At 44.1% G+C, this 15,458-nt stretch overlaps 1 protein-coding gene across 1 annotated transcript in view; it reads left to right on the plus strand.

Moving 5' to 3' along the window:
• Positions 1 to 15,458, plus strand: part of ETFA (electron transfer flavoprotein subunit alpha) — a 300,814-nt gene that overhangs the window by 117,687 nt on the left and 167,669 nt on the right. The window contains exon 6 of the mRNA XM_085643692.1: positions 12,104 to 12,214. Coding sequence (XP_085499818.1) covers positions 12,104 to 12,214 — 111 coding nt within the window. The remainder of the gene's footprint in view (positions 1 to 12,103; positions 12,215 to 15,458) is intronic.

The following is a 15,458-nucleotide window of genomic DNA, read 5'->3' on the forward strand; positions in this document are numbered from 1 at the left end:
ACGTCTTGCAGTCGCGTTAATTGGAAACAGATGCCGGTCGCGCTGGCCCTGGCTTTCTTTTTTTCCCCTTTGAGTTCACGCACTCTGGTCGATCACAGCTCAGCTGCCCATAGCAGAATGAATGTGTCAGTCTGTAATGCCACTGATGGTCCTCCCCGCTTCTTCTTCAACCTCACCGATTAAGTTCTAGTAGTGTTGTACATTTCATTCTGTGCAGACGTGGCTCACATGTTTGAGATGGGTGCGAGGTATGATAGAATCCCGGTGACATCAGCAGGCCCTGCCACTATGCGCACGTAACCTGAGGGAGCCTATGCATTAGCAGTGGTCGCGTGGATGCTATGCCTTTATTTATGGATCCCCAATCCACCCTCTGGACTTGCGCAGCGCACATCTGTATCTGTGAGTGTATCAACTGCGCTTATGGCCTGGCCCTTCCCTCACTCAAATGCGGTAGATGAGGTGATGAATGAAGACTGGCCAGTTCTGGAAATGTGGCCATGCGTTTGAAGTGTGCTGTGGTACTTTCACAAGTCTCCCCTATATGACCTTGTTTCACATATTTTTGGTAATGTAGCAGTGTTGCCTACTAGTATCATCACCCTGGTTGGGATCTAAGGGAACACGTAAAATAAGTGTTCGAGTATATTTTTTTCATTTAGCTCACACTGCAAGTTGAAAGACTCCATAATTATACTGTTAGAATTAGGGAAATTCGCTCGAATAAGTACACAGCCTTGAAGTTGAAGTTATATTGCGCCTACTAACCCCGACGAGGCTTTGGAACGCTTTTGTTGAGCATTTTTCGAAATGTATGACTAAGCTTGTCCTTAGAACTTTTGCCACACAGTGGGCTTCCAGCAGATGTTTTATCTCTCCCATACATGAGCATGGGATTCTTTTAATGTTGTTAAAATTAGGCACACATGCAGCTCTAACCAACAAATGTTGAAGCAGCCAGATACCTTTTGAATTTTGTCCATGTCCCTCTCTCTACTCAGAGGGCCCATACCTTGAGGTGCGAGGGGGAACCAAGCAATTAACCAGGAACTTCTTATGAAAATCTATTAAAACTTCTTTTTTATGTTTTGCTTTTTATCGCCGATTTGCAGGCCCTTGGTTACTATGACCAGGCTTAAACAAAAAATGTCGACCTCGGAATGAGGAAAGGTGCAGTGATTTCTGTTAAGATTCAATCCTGTGGCCTGCAGGTTAAAATGAGATCTGAGCAGTAATAACTTATTGAGTTTTATTGAGTTTGCCAACCTTAGTGTGGATTGGCATTTAACTTTAATGTACATAAAAAGATAAGGAACGAATAATAGGTCAAATCTGAACATAAAATTACAAAACCAGCGCAGAACCCATCGTGGTACAATATGTACGTGCATGTTGTGGTACAGCCAATATTTCGATGTTTGGGGATCTCTCTCACTGAATCCACTTTCTTGAAAGTGGGTGGTCATTAATAAGATTAAAGAGAAAAATTAGTTCTCACACTTTAATAGTACGATTAGCCCCATAAATGAATGTGAACAGAGGGTACTGAAAGAACCAGTAACAATATTCTGTATACTTAATTATAGGGTTTTGGGTTATAGTAATTACTTTTTCCGTACAGACTAGTTAGCTGTTGAATTATATGTGGAAAATTGCCTATGATGATTTTAAAGTGCCTATGTAACCTAATTATTCATTTAAAACATGCCACTGTGTTCTTTTCTTTTGGTCCCTTATGGTCCCTGAACATGGATGGTGTCGTGCACAGTATCAGTACTTCTAGTTGGGGCATTTTAGGCCTCCCAATTTTCCATTTTTTTCAGTTGAAGACAAATATTGAGACGAGCCGACTTATTGGCTATATTAAATCAGACAGAAGCTTGGAAAAGTTGAAAAACAAGCATTGGTATTGCCTGTATGTTTGGGTTCTAGCTGTAAGTTCTGCAGTCTATGGTGAGTTTCAAGAACTCAGTAACACATCAAAATTGCACTCTGTCACTCATGCATCCATTTATCCACTCACTGACTTATTCCTGCATTCACCCACTCAGCCATCCACAGTAGAACAACCATATGCAAGACAAATTAAAAATCTAAAAAGTAGAAATAAGAGCAATGCTGAAGCTTAAATGTGGTGGGCATTTTTTTTTCTTCATAGTGTATGATTCTTTCAAAGTCCCAACATTCCTGCCGCATTTAGATGTAACTTGGCAGCAAAAATGCAACAATACAAAAGAGAACATTATGCACGGTACCATTCCAACATGGCCTCTCAGTGAATATTATACTGGTTAGCCCCTTTGGAATGGTGTTGTGCATAGTGTATTATTGTTGTACTGATTGATTCTAGCTGACATGGTGCGTTTTAACACGGTGGCCATCTTGAAACAGTAAAATGATACGCCTTTTGAAATACAATTCCAAAATAGCTGCCCACTTAAGAACCAGCGGATGTGCTGGATGTGGCGCACAGCAGATGAAATGAATGGCAAATAAGTTGCCCCACAGTACTCTGTGTGCAGCCTCTGTGTGCTTTAAAAAAATAGTACTAACAATAAGGAAAGAAATTAAAGAAGAACTCTAAAAGAAATGGAAAACCAAAGGAAGGGCCTGTTGGCCTTGGCAGTTTTGTGCTCTCATTTTCAAGTGAGTATGCATATGTATTAAAAGAGAAGATGACTGAATTGGGATCACTCTTTGCAAATGCTTTATGCTTTGATGGTCAGAAAACAAACGTGAGTGACCACCCAAGCAGATCAGCGGCCAATGAGAGCTGAACAAAGGCTAGTCTGTGTGTGTATGTGGTTATGTTTTTTTTAATTGTTTTGATGGCAAGAGTCTGGCAGGTAGCCAAAGCGGTCAGGCAGACCTAAAAAGTACTTTGAAATTAATGTAGCAAAATGCTCGCCGACAGGCCTTAACACAGCGTAATAACAATACACCATCAAAGCCCCAATTATTTAACATATACTTGACCAATAAATATGACCGGCTAAGTGCCTGTGTCGTAACTTCTCAAGATAAACAGATCAAGTTTATGGCATTCAACCCAACCTTTTCCATGAATCATTCAGGCTAATGCCCTTTATCACTAGCTTGCCTTTATAACCAGCTGAGGACCCAGTGTTGAGTAAAAGCTTTCTCACAAGGCCTTCATCGGGCATACAGTTATAAAATTCCAAATATGCACCAAATTACAGTTTGCAAAGCAATATACAACACATCCAGTTTTAAAAATGGTGGCAATAGCCTTTAATATAATTTGCTTCTCCCTTTTGTGCCCCAAACCAAAAACTATCCCATCACATCCTCACTCACACTACCCATACCCTACCAACTAACACATACTAACTCCCTTTACATCCTCCTATTGATCAAAACTACATCTCACACCTCCCCATGTTATTATCCTACAAGTCGTCCGTCTCTCTCATTCTTTATCACAACACTATTGTGCTCTCTCACACACTAATACAACAATTATAATATTACTACACGCTATATCTTACTACACACTTTCAATACCGTAACATTCACATAATAAAAGCAAACACACAATATTATCCTCTTATTTCACTATCTTCCACATACACAACCACAGCCTCTTTATACATCTATATCATTCTCTCTCCTTCTATCTCTTTCTGACACACTATTGTACAGTTGTATAGCTCTTCAATTTCTGGCTGCACAACACCCAGGAAAATGTGCTGCATTGCTAAACACTTATAATGTCCCAAAGGTTGATACTTAAAAGACGAAGCTTTTATTGCTTAACCCCCATAAATCCTTAAGAGGTAAATTATCCCTAGGAGGGCTCCCTTTTGAAAGGATGAGTACCTTTCACTATCTAGGTATCACACTTTCGGAAGATATGTCATGGAAGCCTCATGTGACCAAGCTGACCCTGAAGCATCCACAAACAGTAGGGGCCCTGATAAAAGAACATGGTACCTCCTTCAGCAAACCAGTGGCAGCTCCACTTCAGATCTATGACGCTAACGCAGAAGGTTCAGCTCTTTATGGAGCTGAACTGTGGGGCTTTGAAGGAATGGATGCCATTCTTAAATCCGAGAACAAGTTTCTCAGGCGCCTGGGCTAGCTACCCCCAAATACGCCACTCCACCCACTAAGGTTGGACTTGGGTAAAGTTCCTATTATAGAGAAGGCCAAGCTACACCCTTTACTGTTTTGGCTGCGTAAAAGGTCCACTCCTGAGTTTCTCCCGTATGCCACCGCTCTAAGGGAAGTCAGCAAACTTGAATATTTCAAGAAGAAAGCTTTGATACGAAATGTAAAATCCCTATTAACCACAATAGGATAAGAGGGCTATTGGGAGGTTAAGGACCCAGCATTTCTCCCTAGTAAAGATCTTGGGGACGTTTAACTATGGAATTCATGTTTTTTTAACTGATCTGTTCATATGAACAATATGCAGATATTATTGAGTCTCCTCAAGACAGGAAACTTTATATGCTATTCAGATTTGGTTCCCTTCCTTTGAACACTTTCACAAGCTCCTGGCATCACCTTCCACTTTTTTCTAGATTGTCCCCAGCTGCGCCTCTGCAGCAGAGTCGATTGCTCGTTTATTTTCCTTGTCCATTGTACTCCCGCCCAAGAGCAAAATGGCTCAAACCAATCTGAAAGCAATTTAGTATATGCATTTATGGCGAAGCTCTTTGGATCCTCAGGTCAGGCCCTAGTCTGGCAATTGCTTGCTCAGTAGCAAAGTGTTTGGGTCATATGTGGGCAATTAGAAGGAAATTGCTGAATGAGTGAGATACTTTCATTTTGTTTCACCAGTTTTAGAAGTTTTAATCTGACAGTTTACCTATATTTTACTGATACTAAAGGACCTTGAGTGTAGTGCTCCTCTAGATCGAAGGCAGTAGTGCGGGCCATGTTTTTCACTTTGGAATAGACAAAGGTTTTTGCTATTCTGGTCCTGTATTGTGCACTAAGTGTTCTATTTATCTAATGGAATTTAGATTAGGGTTCAACTGATATTTTTACTAGGCTATTGATGTATATTTCCAGCTTCTTTTTAATCTGTTTGTACGAGTTGTATTGCACTTGCACTTTGATGGTCTTATGACCAAAATAAAGTTTTATGATGATGTATTAAACATGCTGCATTTGGAAGTTTTTTCCCCCCAGTTCCTGTCTCTTCTCTATCAATGTGGTCACAGTTGTTCCACAAAAATATATTAGTGCCATGTTTTAACCTGCTCATCATTGTTCTGCTCCATTCCTTCAGCTTGTATCCATGCTGACGGTTAGTATTTTTTCTGTTTTGTCTGCCAACAATGGCACACGTTGATAGGTAGCAAGCCTACCTCCAGGAGGAAAGGCTGCCTGTCGCAACCAATTTGTGTCTGGTTCAAGGCCGATCCAACTCTGCTCTGCCTGTCTCTTCCAATGGCTCCTGGATTTTCAAGTCTGAGGGGTTGTAGTCTTGCTCTTTCTGAGCTCTTTGTCTCATTCAGCATGTTCAGGAACAAATCACCCACGGCCTCTCCTTTCACTATGCAGTATAGGTTTTCACATTAGCACCGGTTGGCATGCGCCAACCTGCACTAAGGATGAGAAGATAGAGCTCCAATTTCTTGACCAACTTATCTCTTTCCTGCAGGGAGAGATGGTGTGCAGCATCCATGCTTCTTATGCAGGGGCTGTCATGTCTTCCCAGTTCCCTACAGGCCCCTACTGTCCCATACACACCTTCAGAGCAGAGTGGCTCTGGTGTCCCGGAGGCCACAACAGATCTAGCACACAAACCCCAAATCATCTGCAGGTTAGGCAGCTTCATCCACTTCATTATGGGATATATTTTCTAAAATATTGAAACTCTGCCACAGTATTTCCTAGTGGTTCATGGGCTTGTGAGTGAACTACTTGATTTTACCTTCTGCCCAGCACTGCTTACTTCATGCTACCCATTACCCAGACGTCAGTCGTTTTTTGCCAGCTTTTTAGGTCTCGGCATCCGAGAGCTTCTTGAAATCAATACGGTTGAGAAAGGGGACTTGACGCCCCGCCCCCTCTTCCTATTGGCTCGCGTCATAGCTTAGGCTAAACGCAGGCTTCTCATTGTAAAGGAGGCTTTTTAGTTTTTCTTTGTTGCCGCCTTGTCTCCTTTTGGCCCTGCCCACCGGGATTGGATTGTTTACTGGCGGCAGTACACAGGCTGTTTTTTATTGCTTTGAAAAAGTGTGCTCTCGCCGTCTGTCCGTGTCAGTACTACACCACTATCACACACAGCTGGCAGAGATCTTTTCCCAGTAAGCGCGCACACTACTGGCGGGACGCTGTTCTTTACTTTGTTAGGCGCCTTACAACTAAAAGCAGGTAGACAACTATCATGTAAATATGACTTGGGAAACAAAAAAATACGCAAAGGTTGCCCACTTCTGATTTTTTTTATGTATTTACTTATGGTTACAATGGCGGCACCGGCGCTTGAGCTTTAAATAGCTTTAAGCTAACACGTGGGTGCCGCCAGTGTAACCATAAGTAAATAAATAGAAAAAAATGCGTGCGGTCGGCCTTTTTCTATTTGTTATCTTTAGGCCACTTCCTTCCTTCTAAATTGTTGCCAAGTATGAACAGAAGCTAGCGTTTATAAACTTTCTACGGTTATGCTGACCTAATCTTTATCTTTAGCAACTTGTTTTCGAGAAATGCATTCTCCATAGAATATATTTAGCCTGCTCTTAAAAGGGTCGCTGCTCATAAAGTAACACCGCCCGTGTCCACCCGCATTTCTACGGAGGGTGAGCGTTGCTGCAGGGCATCAGCTGGAACCGTAATGCCCTGCTTTGAAAACAAAAGCCTCTGCAATCCAATCAAATGACCAGCAGTCTAGGAGAACCCTTTCCACTGTTATTTTCTTCACACTTGCCTGCAACTAAAGCCGTCGTAGACTGGCTGAGATTCCTCGGGGAGGTGCGGTGCTGCACCGGACTGCTGGAGACGGTAGACTATGTCGAGGGACTGTACGCAGCTGTGGAGATGCCCGCTCTGCAACAGCAGCCCGTGGATAGGGTGACCAGATTCTCAAAACAAAAAACGGGGACAGGTCATAGACCTAGAAGTAGGACTACGGTGTGCAGTAACCATCGACATAAAAGTAGGACTATTTGACAGCTGTCATAGACATAGAAGAAGGGCTACAATTACAGCTCCCTCCACAGACCGAGATGAAGCATTACAGACAACAAATCCGCGGTCTTTTATTGGCAACCTTCTCCTTCACACAGCAGCATTAGTACTTTTTATTACATTTACACTTTTGTATTTGTATTTGTATTTTGTACATATACCGCGCAACTATCACCCAACGGGTATCTTGGCGCTCGGACTGTGATGGAGAGAAACTTCTGAACCAACAAAGTGTGTAGCAGCAGTGACAGAAAAAAACGAGGGTAGATAGAAAACGGATACCGATCAAAGAATGGAAAATTAGGAGGCCATATGCCCCACCCTGGGAAAGAGCCAAGTCTTTAAACTTCGCCTGAAATCCATCAAGGAGTTAGCCTGTCTAATATTCAGAGGGTGTTCATTCCAATGTCGCGGGGCCACTATACTAAAGGCCCTACCTCCCATCCTGGCCTTCTTGATCCTACCAGTGTTTAGCAAGAAGGCATTCGATGACCGGAGAGTCCTTTGAGGTTTGTACCAGGATATTTTCTCCTGTAGAGTGATAGGGCCAAGACCGTGTGCCGCTCTGTAGACAATGCACAGGGATTTAAATTTAACCCTTTCCATCATGGGAAGCCAATGAAGCTCTTGAAGCGCCAGCGTGGTTGAGAAGCCACGTTTTCTATTCAGCGCCAGTTTGGCTGCCATAGACTGGACCCTCTGCAGACTCTGGTAGATGTAAAGAGGAGCTCCTAGATACCGAGAATTGCAGTAGTCCAGCCTACTTAGGATGATACTATGAACCACCAAAGGTCTTTTCTCCACAGGCAGGAGAGGTAGAATCTTCCGTAGGGCTTTCATGAGAGCACAGCACACCCTCACTGTTTTTTTTTAGCTTGAGAAGCCATCTGTAGATCATTGTCAAACATGACCCCCAGATTCCGCACCGTTGTCACTGGGACAATGGGTTCCACATCTGGGGCCATTCTGAAATCAAAAGGCAAATCTCTTACTCCCGCTGGGTGGCAGTAGATCACCTCAGTTTTGCCTCCGTTGAATTGCAGTGAGTTAGCCCTGAGCCAGTCCGAGGTCTGACGCATACACTTCTGGAAGTCTTCCATAGTCAAAGCGCCTTTGCCCTCCAGTGAGAACAGTAGTTGGGTATCGTCCGCGTAGTTAATAAGATCGATCCCATACGCTTTGATAATAGGAATTAGTGGCTGCAGATAAATGTTGAAAAGGATGGGGCTGATGGCCGATCCCTGAGGGACCCCATGTTCCACCAAGGTCCTACTGGAGGTAAAAGGGGGCAAATAAACCACCTGTTGTCTCCCTGTGAGATAGGGTTGTATCCATCTCAAGGCACATCCCTTCACTCCCCAATGCTCCAGCCTATTCAACAGAATTCGGTGGTTTACCGTATCGAATGCGGCTGACATGTCTAAGAGGACCAATACTGACGAAAGGCCTCTGTCAGCCCGCATCCGAAGGTTATCCAACTCCGTGACCAGAGCTGTCTCCGTTTCGTGACCTGGTCTAAAGCCAAACTGGCTCTTATCCAGGAGATGGAACTCCTCCAGATACCCAGAAAGAGATCTGCTCACTACCTTTTCAATAATTTTTATAGGAAAAGGCAGCAGGGAGATGGGTCTAAAACTATCAGGATCTCCTGGGTCCAGAGAGGGCTTCTTTAGCAGTGGTCTATCTACTGCCAGCTTCCAGGTTTCAGGCACCACCCCTTCCTCCAAAGATTGGCAGCATATCTGCCACAGCCGAGGGAGCAGAGCCGAAGCATGCTCTTTCCAGATCTTATTGGGTAGGGGGTCTAATGGGGACCCTGACCTCACATTCTGTGCGTAGTTGTTAAACAACTCATTAGTGAGAGGTATAAAGTGCTCCAGTGAGGTTACCAACCCTTGTTCTTCCGGAGACATGTGTCCATTATCATTTAGAGGGGAGGGGTCGCACATATTTAGCCCCCCCACGATTTTTGCGATTTTCTCCTCAAAGTGAGAGGCGATTTTATCGCATAGCGCCTGTGACGTGACCACTTTATTTCCCACACTAGTGGGATTAGAGAGGTCTCTAATGATCTTAAAAAGGGCTCTGGTGCTGTTTGGTGCTGACAGAATGGAGTTGATGAAAAAGTCTGCCTTAGCCTTAGCCATCAACTCTTTATACTGAGCTTGTACCTTTTTAAAGGCCACTTTATCCTGCTCAGCATAATGCCTGCGCCATTTCCTTTCTGCCTGTCGACAAGATCTACGTATTATGCTCAGCTCTTCAGTGTACCACGGTGCAGAATGTTTTAATCTGGCCTTCAGGCGTTTCAGAGGTACATGCTGATCTAATACACCGAGGATATAATTCTGATACAGACGATAATTCACGGCCACTGACTCATGAGGATCAAGAGGAGGCAAATTTTGAAAAAGTGGCTCAGCCCTGCTCCTCATGAGTTTTGCCCAGTCTCTCCCCATCCGGTATGTAACAGGAGGCAGTCTAGTGGTTTTTCCGTCAGGTATACAGATCCGAAACTGGATCAGCGAATGGTCGGTCCAGGTCTGAGGTAGAATATTAACCACCTCAGTTTCGTTGAGATCAGCAAACAGGAGATCCAGAGTGTGCCCTCCTTGATGGGTAGGTTGCTGGACCAACTGATGCAGGCTAAGACTCTCACAGGTTTCCCTGAGATCTCTTAGGTGGCCGTCTAAGGTACCATTCTCCCACATGTTGAAATCCCCCAGAAGCAGCACTCTTGAGTGAGTCAGCGACTGGGCTGCAATGACATCCAGGAGCGCTTGGTACTGTGTGTTGGAACTTGGGGGTCTGTAGCTGACCATCCCTGTAAGGAGCCTCCCTCTCTGTTCTTGTAGGGAGAATCCCAGTAACTCGATACCCGCCACCTCATCAACCTCAAATGGGGCAAAGCCCCAGATATCCTTAAACATCACCCCGACCCCTCCACCCCGTCCAATAGCTCTGGGCTTGTGAAAGATCTTATAGCCCTCCGGGCAAGCAAACCCTAGTTCCACCGAGGAGTCATTACTACACCACGTCTCCGTGAGGAATACCACATCCAAGTGCAGATCTTCCACCATATTAGAGACTTCCTGGTGATGTTTTGCTAAGGACCGGCAGTTAATCAGGCCACACTTAAGGACCAGGCTGGTCTGTGGTGTCACAGTAGCTTTCTTCCCCCCACTGACCTTGTTCCTTATGGCTAATAGTTGCTCCCTAGTATATTTCACTGGACTTTCCCCGGTTCTAGCATCGTGGCTGATGCTGGGTATGACCGAGGCGCGGACGGGCGCAGACGGGCTTGCCTCTGGCGCGCCCGCTGCGCGCGCTGCTCGCTTGCATGGCCCCTCCTAAATAGAGGGTCTGCTGTGTCGGTTTGAACCACTAGAGTGTCAACAAAAATGGCGGCGCTGAGGTGGCACCCGGAAGTGAGGACAAATACTTCTACGCAGAAGGTTGCCGGTGTTCTATCCCTCGCAAGCGCGAGAGTGAATCAGATTTTAAAGTGCGGGTAAGTGCATGTATTTTAAAAATTCTGTTGCAGTCTTTAAGCTAGAACACAGTTCACTAAAACTTCTCCCAACCCCAATAACAGCCCCAGAGACAGTGCAATACAGAGATCGCAAGCGCGCTCTCTTATCAGCCAAATCAGTCCGTATCACAGCGCAACACACATTAGTTAAAAACAGTCTTAGCATATATTTGCCAAAAATCAATAAAACATCACAGGCTAGCAAACGCCAGATTTACTAGCTTTATCAATGCTCGTTTCTATAGCTGCACGTCAGCACCACATAAAGTACAACTCACCAATGTTGCTTAGTTGCTCATGACAGAAAAGCATGGGAGGTAAACTGCGGAATGCTAAATTGCCAAATGGCAGCCATGGACCAATGTACAAAAAAAAACTTCTCTCCAGGTATTACTGCCGTAGGGTCTTAAGGGTGGCAAAGGTTGGCCGACCACACTGTCCTCCCACATTTGCGTAGTCTCTGCTGAGATGTCATGTTACCTTACTGGGGTATGTATAGTGCACTCTAGCCATTGGTATAATCTCATAGTGCAATATATATATATACAAATGTGTAATTTGGTTTAAATGCTGCATCCGCAGATGGCATTCCCCAATAAACTTCTCCAGTATGTCTGAACACAATGCACACATCCCTTCAACTCTCCTTTCTTTTTTTGTACCTTGCTCAAAATTCATTATTTTGGGCAGCTTATACTAACTTGTAAAGCAGTACATTTGATCTACTCTGCAGGATTCTGTTTTTGCTATGTATGAGGGTGTGTGGGGTGAAATAAGGAACGCATGCATCACTTCTGCTGTACGTGGCTCAGTTTATTCCTTTTTAAGGTCCTATAACTGTATTACTGAACTATGTACTAGAGCAGAACGATATTTGCACCATTTTTACGTCGAAACGGTATATTTTAAAACAAAACCAGATACGATATTACAAGACACCAGAACGTACTGTAATGTAATAGAATACAATCTCACATCTTTTGCTCTGTGTTAGGCTGACAGGGGTAACTTGCATACTTTGCCATTAAATTTAAAACAAGCACTGAAAATGCAATAGGCCTCGCCTTTTATTAAGTTAAAGCCATTTGCTTTGCCATACAATAGCATTAGCAAAGCAAATGGCTTTAACTTAATCAAAGGCGAGACCTATTGCATTTTCAATGCTTATTTCCTGTCCTTGCAATTACTGCGACGGGACCCACCTTTTCCCACAACAGTGTTTACATATAAGTAAGTGAGGTCGAACTTTGAGTACAAATGCACAGGACAGCTGGGCCTGTGATCCTAGGACGGTGGCTCAGACTGAGGTCAGCTGTGCTTACTTGGTGGCTAGCGTGGATTTAAATTTACTGCTCACAGTGCTGTAGGGGACTCTGATTAACGCAGACCATGTATCTCCTCTCCTAGGGAATGCTGTGTGCACAGTGAAGTGTGACGAGGCGGTGAAGGTGTTATCTGTTCGAGGCACTAACTTTGAGGCCGCCCCGGTGAGCGGCGGCAGTGCCACGTCAGAAGAAGGTGAGTGCACCCTCCCTCTGCTTTTTGTACTTTCCCATATTACATCTCGGTATTTATTACTAATTGAGTGTGGCTTTCGGATCTTAGTTTGTAATTGGAAGTGTCCTGCTGTTTAACACGTATCTTCTGACTTGTGTAAAATATCCCATCAGTGTTGCTATCATTCAGTCGCAGAACCAGTACCGAGCAGTACAAGAGCTGCTCTGCTCCCACGGGTGTGGACACATCCCTGTCCCCCGTCCCGCAGCCTTCGGACCCTCATGGCAGGCTACTGGATTTAAAACCAGTGATGTGGCCAGTGTGTCATGGGCTCATCTGCATGGAAGTTAATTGCCCCGGGTGCTGTTTGAATTGCAGGATACACCAATCAGGGTTCAGTGGGCGCCTCAGACCTTTAGGCCCCGGTGCTACTGCACATGCTTCACCAATGGAAACTACGCTCCTGTAAACAAACCCAAATAGAGTTAAACAATTTATCCGCCATCATTCACACTCCTATAGTAAATTGTTTCTTTTTCAGAATCCGATAACATTCACTGGTGTAAGTTTCCCAATTAAAAAAATTATCTCAACATAGCTGCCTTTTGATATTACAGTGCAGCCTCACAGTGTTGCCAAAAGGCCATAGTCTCCGGCTGCATTTTAAGAAAGATTTCCGATTTCTTTACTTACAGTGATATTATCGGCTCTGAACAGATGCACACATTTTGCTGTTGAATACTGGTTTTTATTTTGCTAATGCCCTCCTGGATTGAAGTCGTTCATACCAGTGGAGGCTATAAATGCACATTAAACCCTCTATCCCTCCCAGAGGCTGGAGATTGGTAGTTGGCACCCTGTATTTTTTGTAATATGTTTTTATTGGGTTTTACAAACATTTTCATCAAACGACATAAAACAAGTATAAGTTTCAGTAACAGTAGTGATGCAGTAATGCACCAGGTATATCAGTCTCGTAACAAAAGGGAATAGAAGTGATGCAACATAGTGCAGACGCACGGCCATACAGATAGAAACATAGGAAGAGAAACTGGGGATGGGTTACTATAACGTACATGGCCAGTACCTAAAGGCATCCGGTCCACCGTTATGTGCATATGTATATCCGTCCTCATGACGGCATAGGAGGTCACTCCAACGAAGCACCTGTAATGCAGACGGAAGGTACAATCAGGAGAAGGGGCAAGCTAGGGTGGTGGTTGGAGGGAAGGGTGAGATGAGTATGTCCTGTAGTGATGAATGATTGGGGGTTGTGCCCGGGAAGAAGTCTGTGGCAGAGGACAGATCTGGGTCCATTTGGAATGCATTTACTGTGTTTACTACGAAAGCCACAAAGGAAACAAGCGAGACACCGAGACGTGGTCTCATTATCTGGATATCTACCCAGTTGGATACTATTGACCAAGTGTTCTCCAAAATTAATAAAAAGGTTCAAATGCTGGTGATTTCTGGCGATCTTTGGGAGACAACCATAATAAATGTTTACTTTTTGCCAAGTCTGCTACCGGATTTTCATAGGCAACTGAATGAACTGGAGAAGCAAACTTGCATTCCCAACATACCTTTTTTGTCTTCATGTATTAATCACTAACCCTGCAAAGCAACACGTCATTTTGGTTTACAGGGATTTTAATACTAAATCTGATGATACAATGGCCAATTTAGACATACTGCACAATCCTGTTACCCGTAGACCAACCTAGGCACAAACTTTAACTTCCCGCTCAAGGAGAGGTGCCTCTCTAACGTCTCTTGCGCTCAGAAATGATTTCTGGACCCTAAATGGATCTATGCCTTCGGACTTGCCAACTCGCTCTACGTTTCGATCAAGGAGTCACACAAGCTTGATAGATTTTATTCTAATCAATCTGAAATCATGGCAGCTGAGCTGTTCGATGACCTCCTAATCCAACAAAGAATTGAGCGATCATGACTTTATAGTAGCATACCTAAGTGTGCCAGCAAGGTTTAATTTGAACGCTAATCTCCTCCCTAAGTTGAGGAAAAGCGTATTCCAGCTAACTACAAACAGGAATTCCATTACATGGCATAGGTACAGTAGGCCAAAATCTGGCCATGACAGAGCCCTAAACTTCCAGCAAAAAGTACTTTGGGACTTCCAGGAGTTATGGGACTTTAATGACCCAGGGATCATTCCTAGATTTGAAACTCTGATTAATTTGTCTCAGAGGCAAGGTGGCCGGCAAACAGACACTGGATGTAGGCACATCAGTAATTGTAACTGCTTGCACATAGAATGGTTCGAACAGGAGTGTAGCAAGCTAAAATCTGCACTTTCATTGGCATCAAAAACAATGCATGTCACTCCTGATGAGGAATACCATCTAAAAGAGCTAAAGGCCTTTACTTTTACTTCGCAAAAAAAAGCGAAGTAAAAGTAAAGGCCTAGCAGGCACTGATGGAAAATCTCTGAAGCAAGAACACCGAGGGCTTCTGGGCGCTAGTAAAGTGGGGAACACAAGGCATCCCAAGACAGTTGGAGAGTTCTATCATGCCAGTCTCTTGGTTCAGCTATTTTTCTTCATTATACAGTCTACCAAGCCGAGGAAACCCTAGTACCGAGGGAATATTGTTGAGGAATGAAGGTAACAGAACAAAGAATGTCTTATAGAGGAGACTCGAAGTATTATTCCACTGAGCGCATTAGAAAGTGAATTAACAAATAAGGAATTCTTTGAAAGAGAAGTTCGCCTAGCAAGTCTTAGCCAGAAACAAAATAAGGCTCCAGGTCCCGACCGGATCCCAGCGGACAACAATGTCGTCATTTTACCCGAGAGTCCTAAATCATGATGTGCCGGTTTATGGGGGCCAAAAACGGCAATTTTGCCTTTTGACGACCCTGTGCTCTTGTCATGAACAGAACTAGCAGTGCACAAGCGCATTAGAAAACTATTGCCTCAAAAAGAAACTGCGGATTAATACTGCGAAAACAAAATACATGATCATAAAGGGCAGCCCTAAATTGAGGAGTTCCTTTAAAATCTATGGACCATGCTGGATCGCATCAACCTCTATAATTACCTAGGAGTAAGGTTTGACTCCAAGTTTGCTTGGTCAGGCCAACAACTTAAAGGAGAGGCTACACTTAGTCAGTATGCTGGAGGTGTACTTCGCTTTGCCAAAAGCCAGGGGAATAGACTGATTTACCACACCCTTGAAGCTTGCTGAGTGCAAGCCCTTGTGGCAGGCCTTTATGGTGCAGAGCTGTGGGGCTATAAAATGT

This window comes from Triturus cristatus, chromosome 3_1 (assembly GCF_964204655.1).
Source record: "Triturus cristatus chromosome 3_1, aTriCri1.1, whole genome shotgun sequence".
Taxonomy (NCBI): Eukaryota; Metazoa; Chordata; class Amphibia; order Caudata; family Salamandridae; genus Triturus; species Triturus cristatus.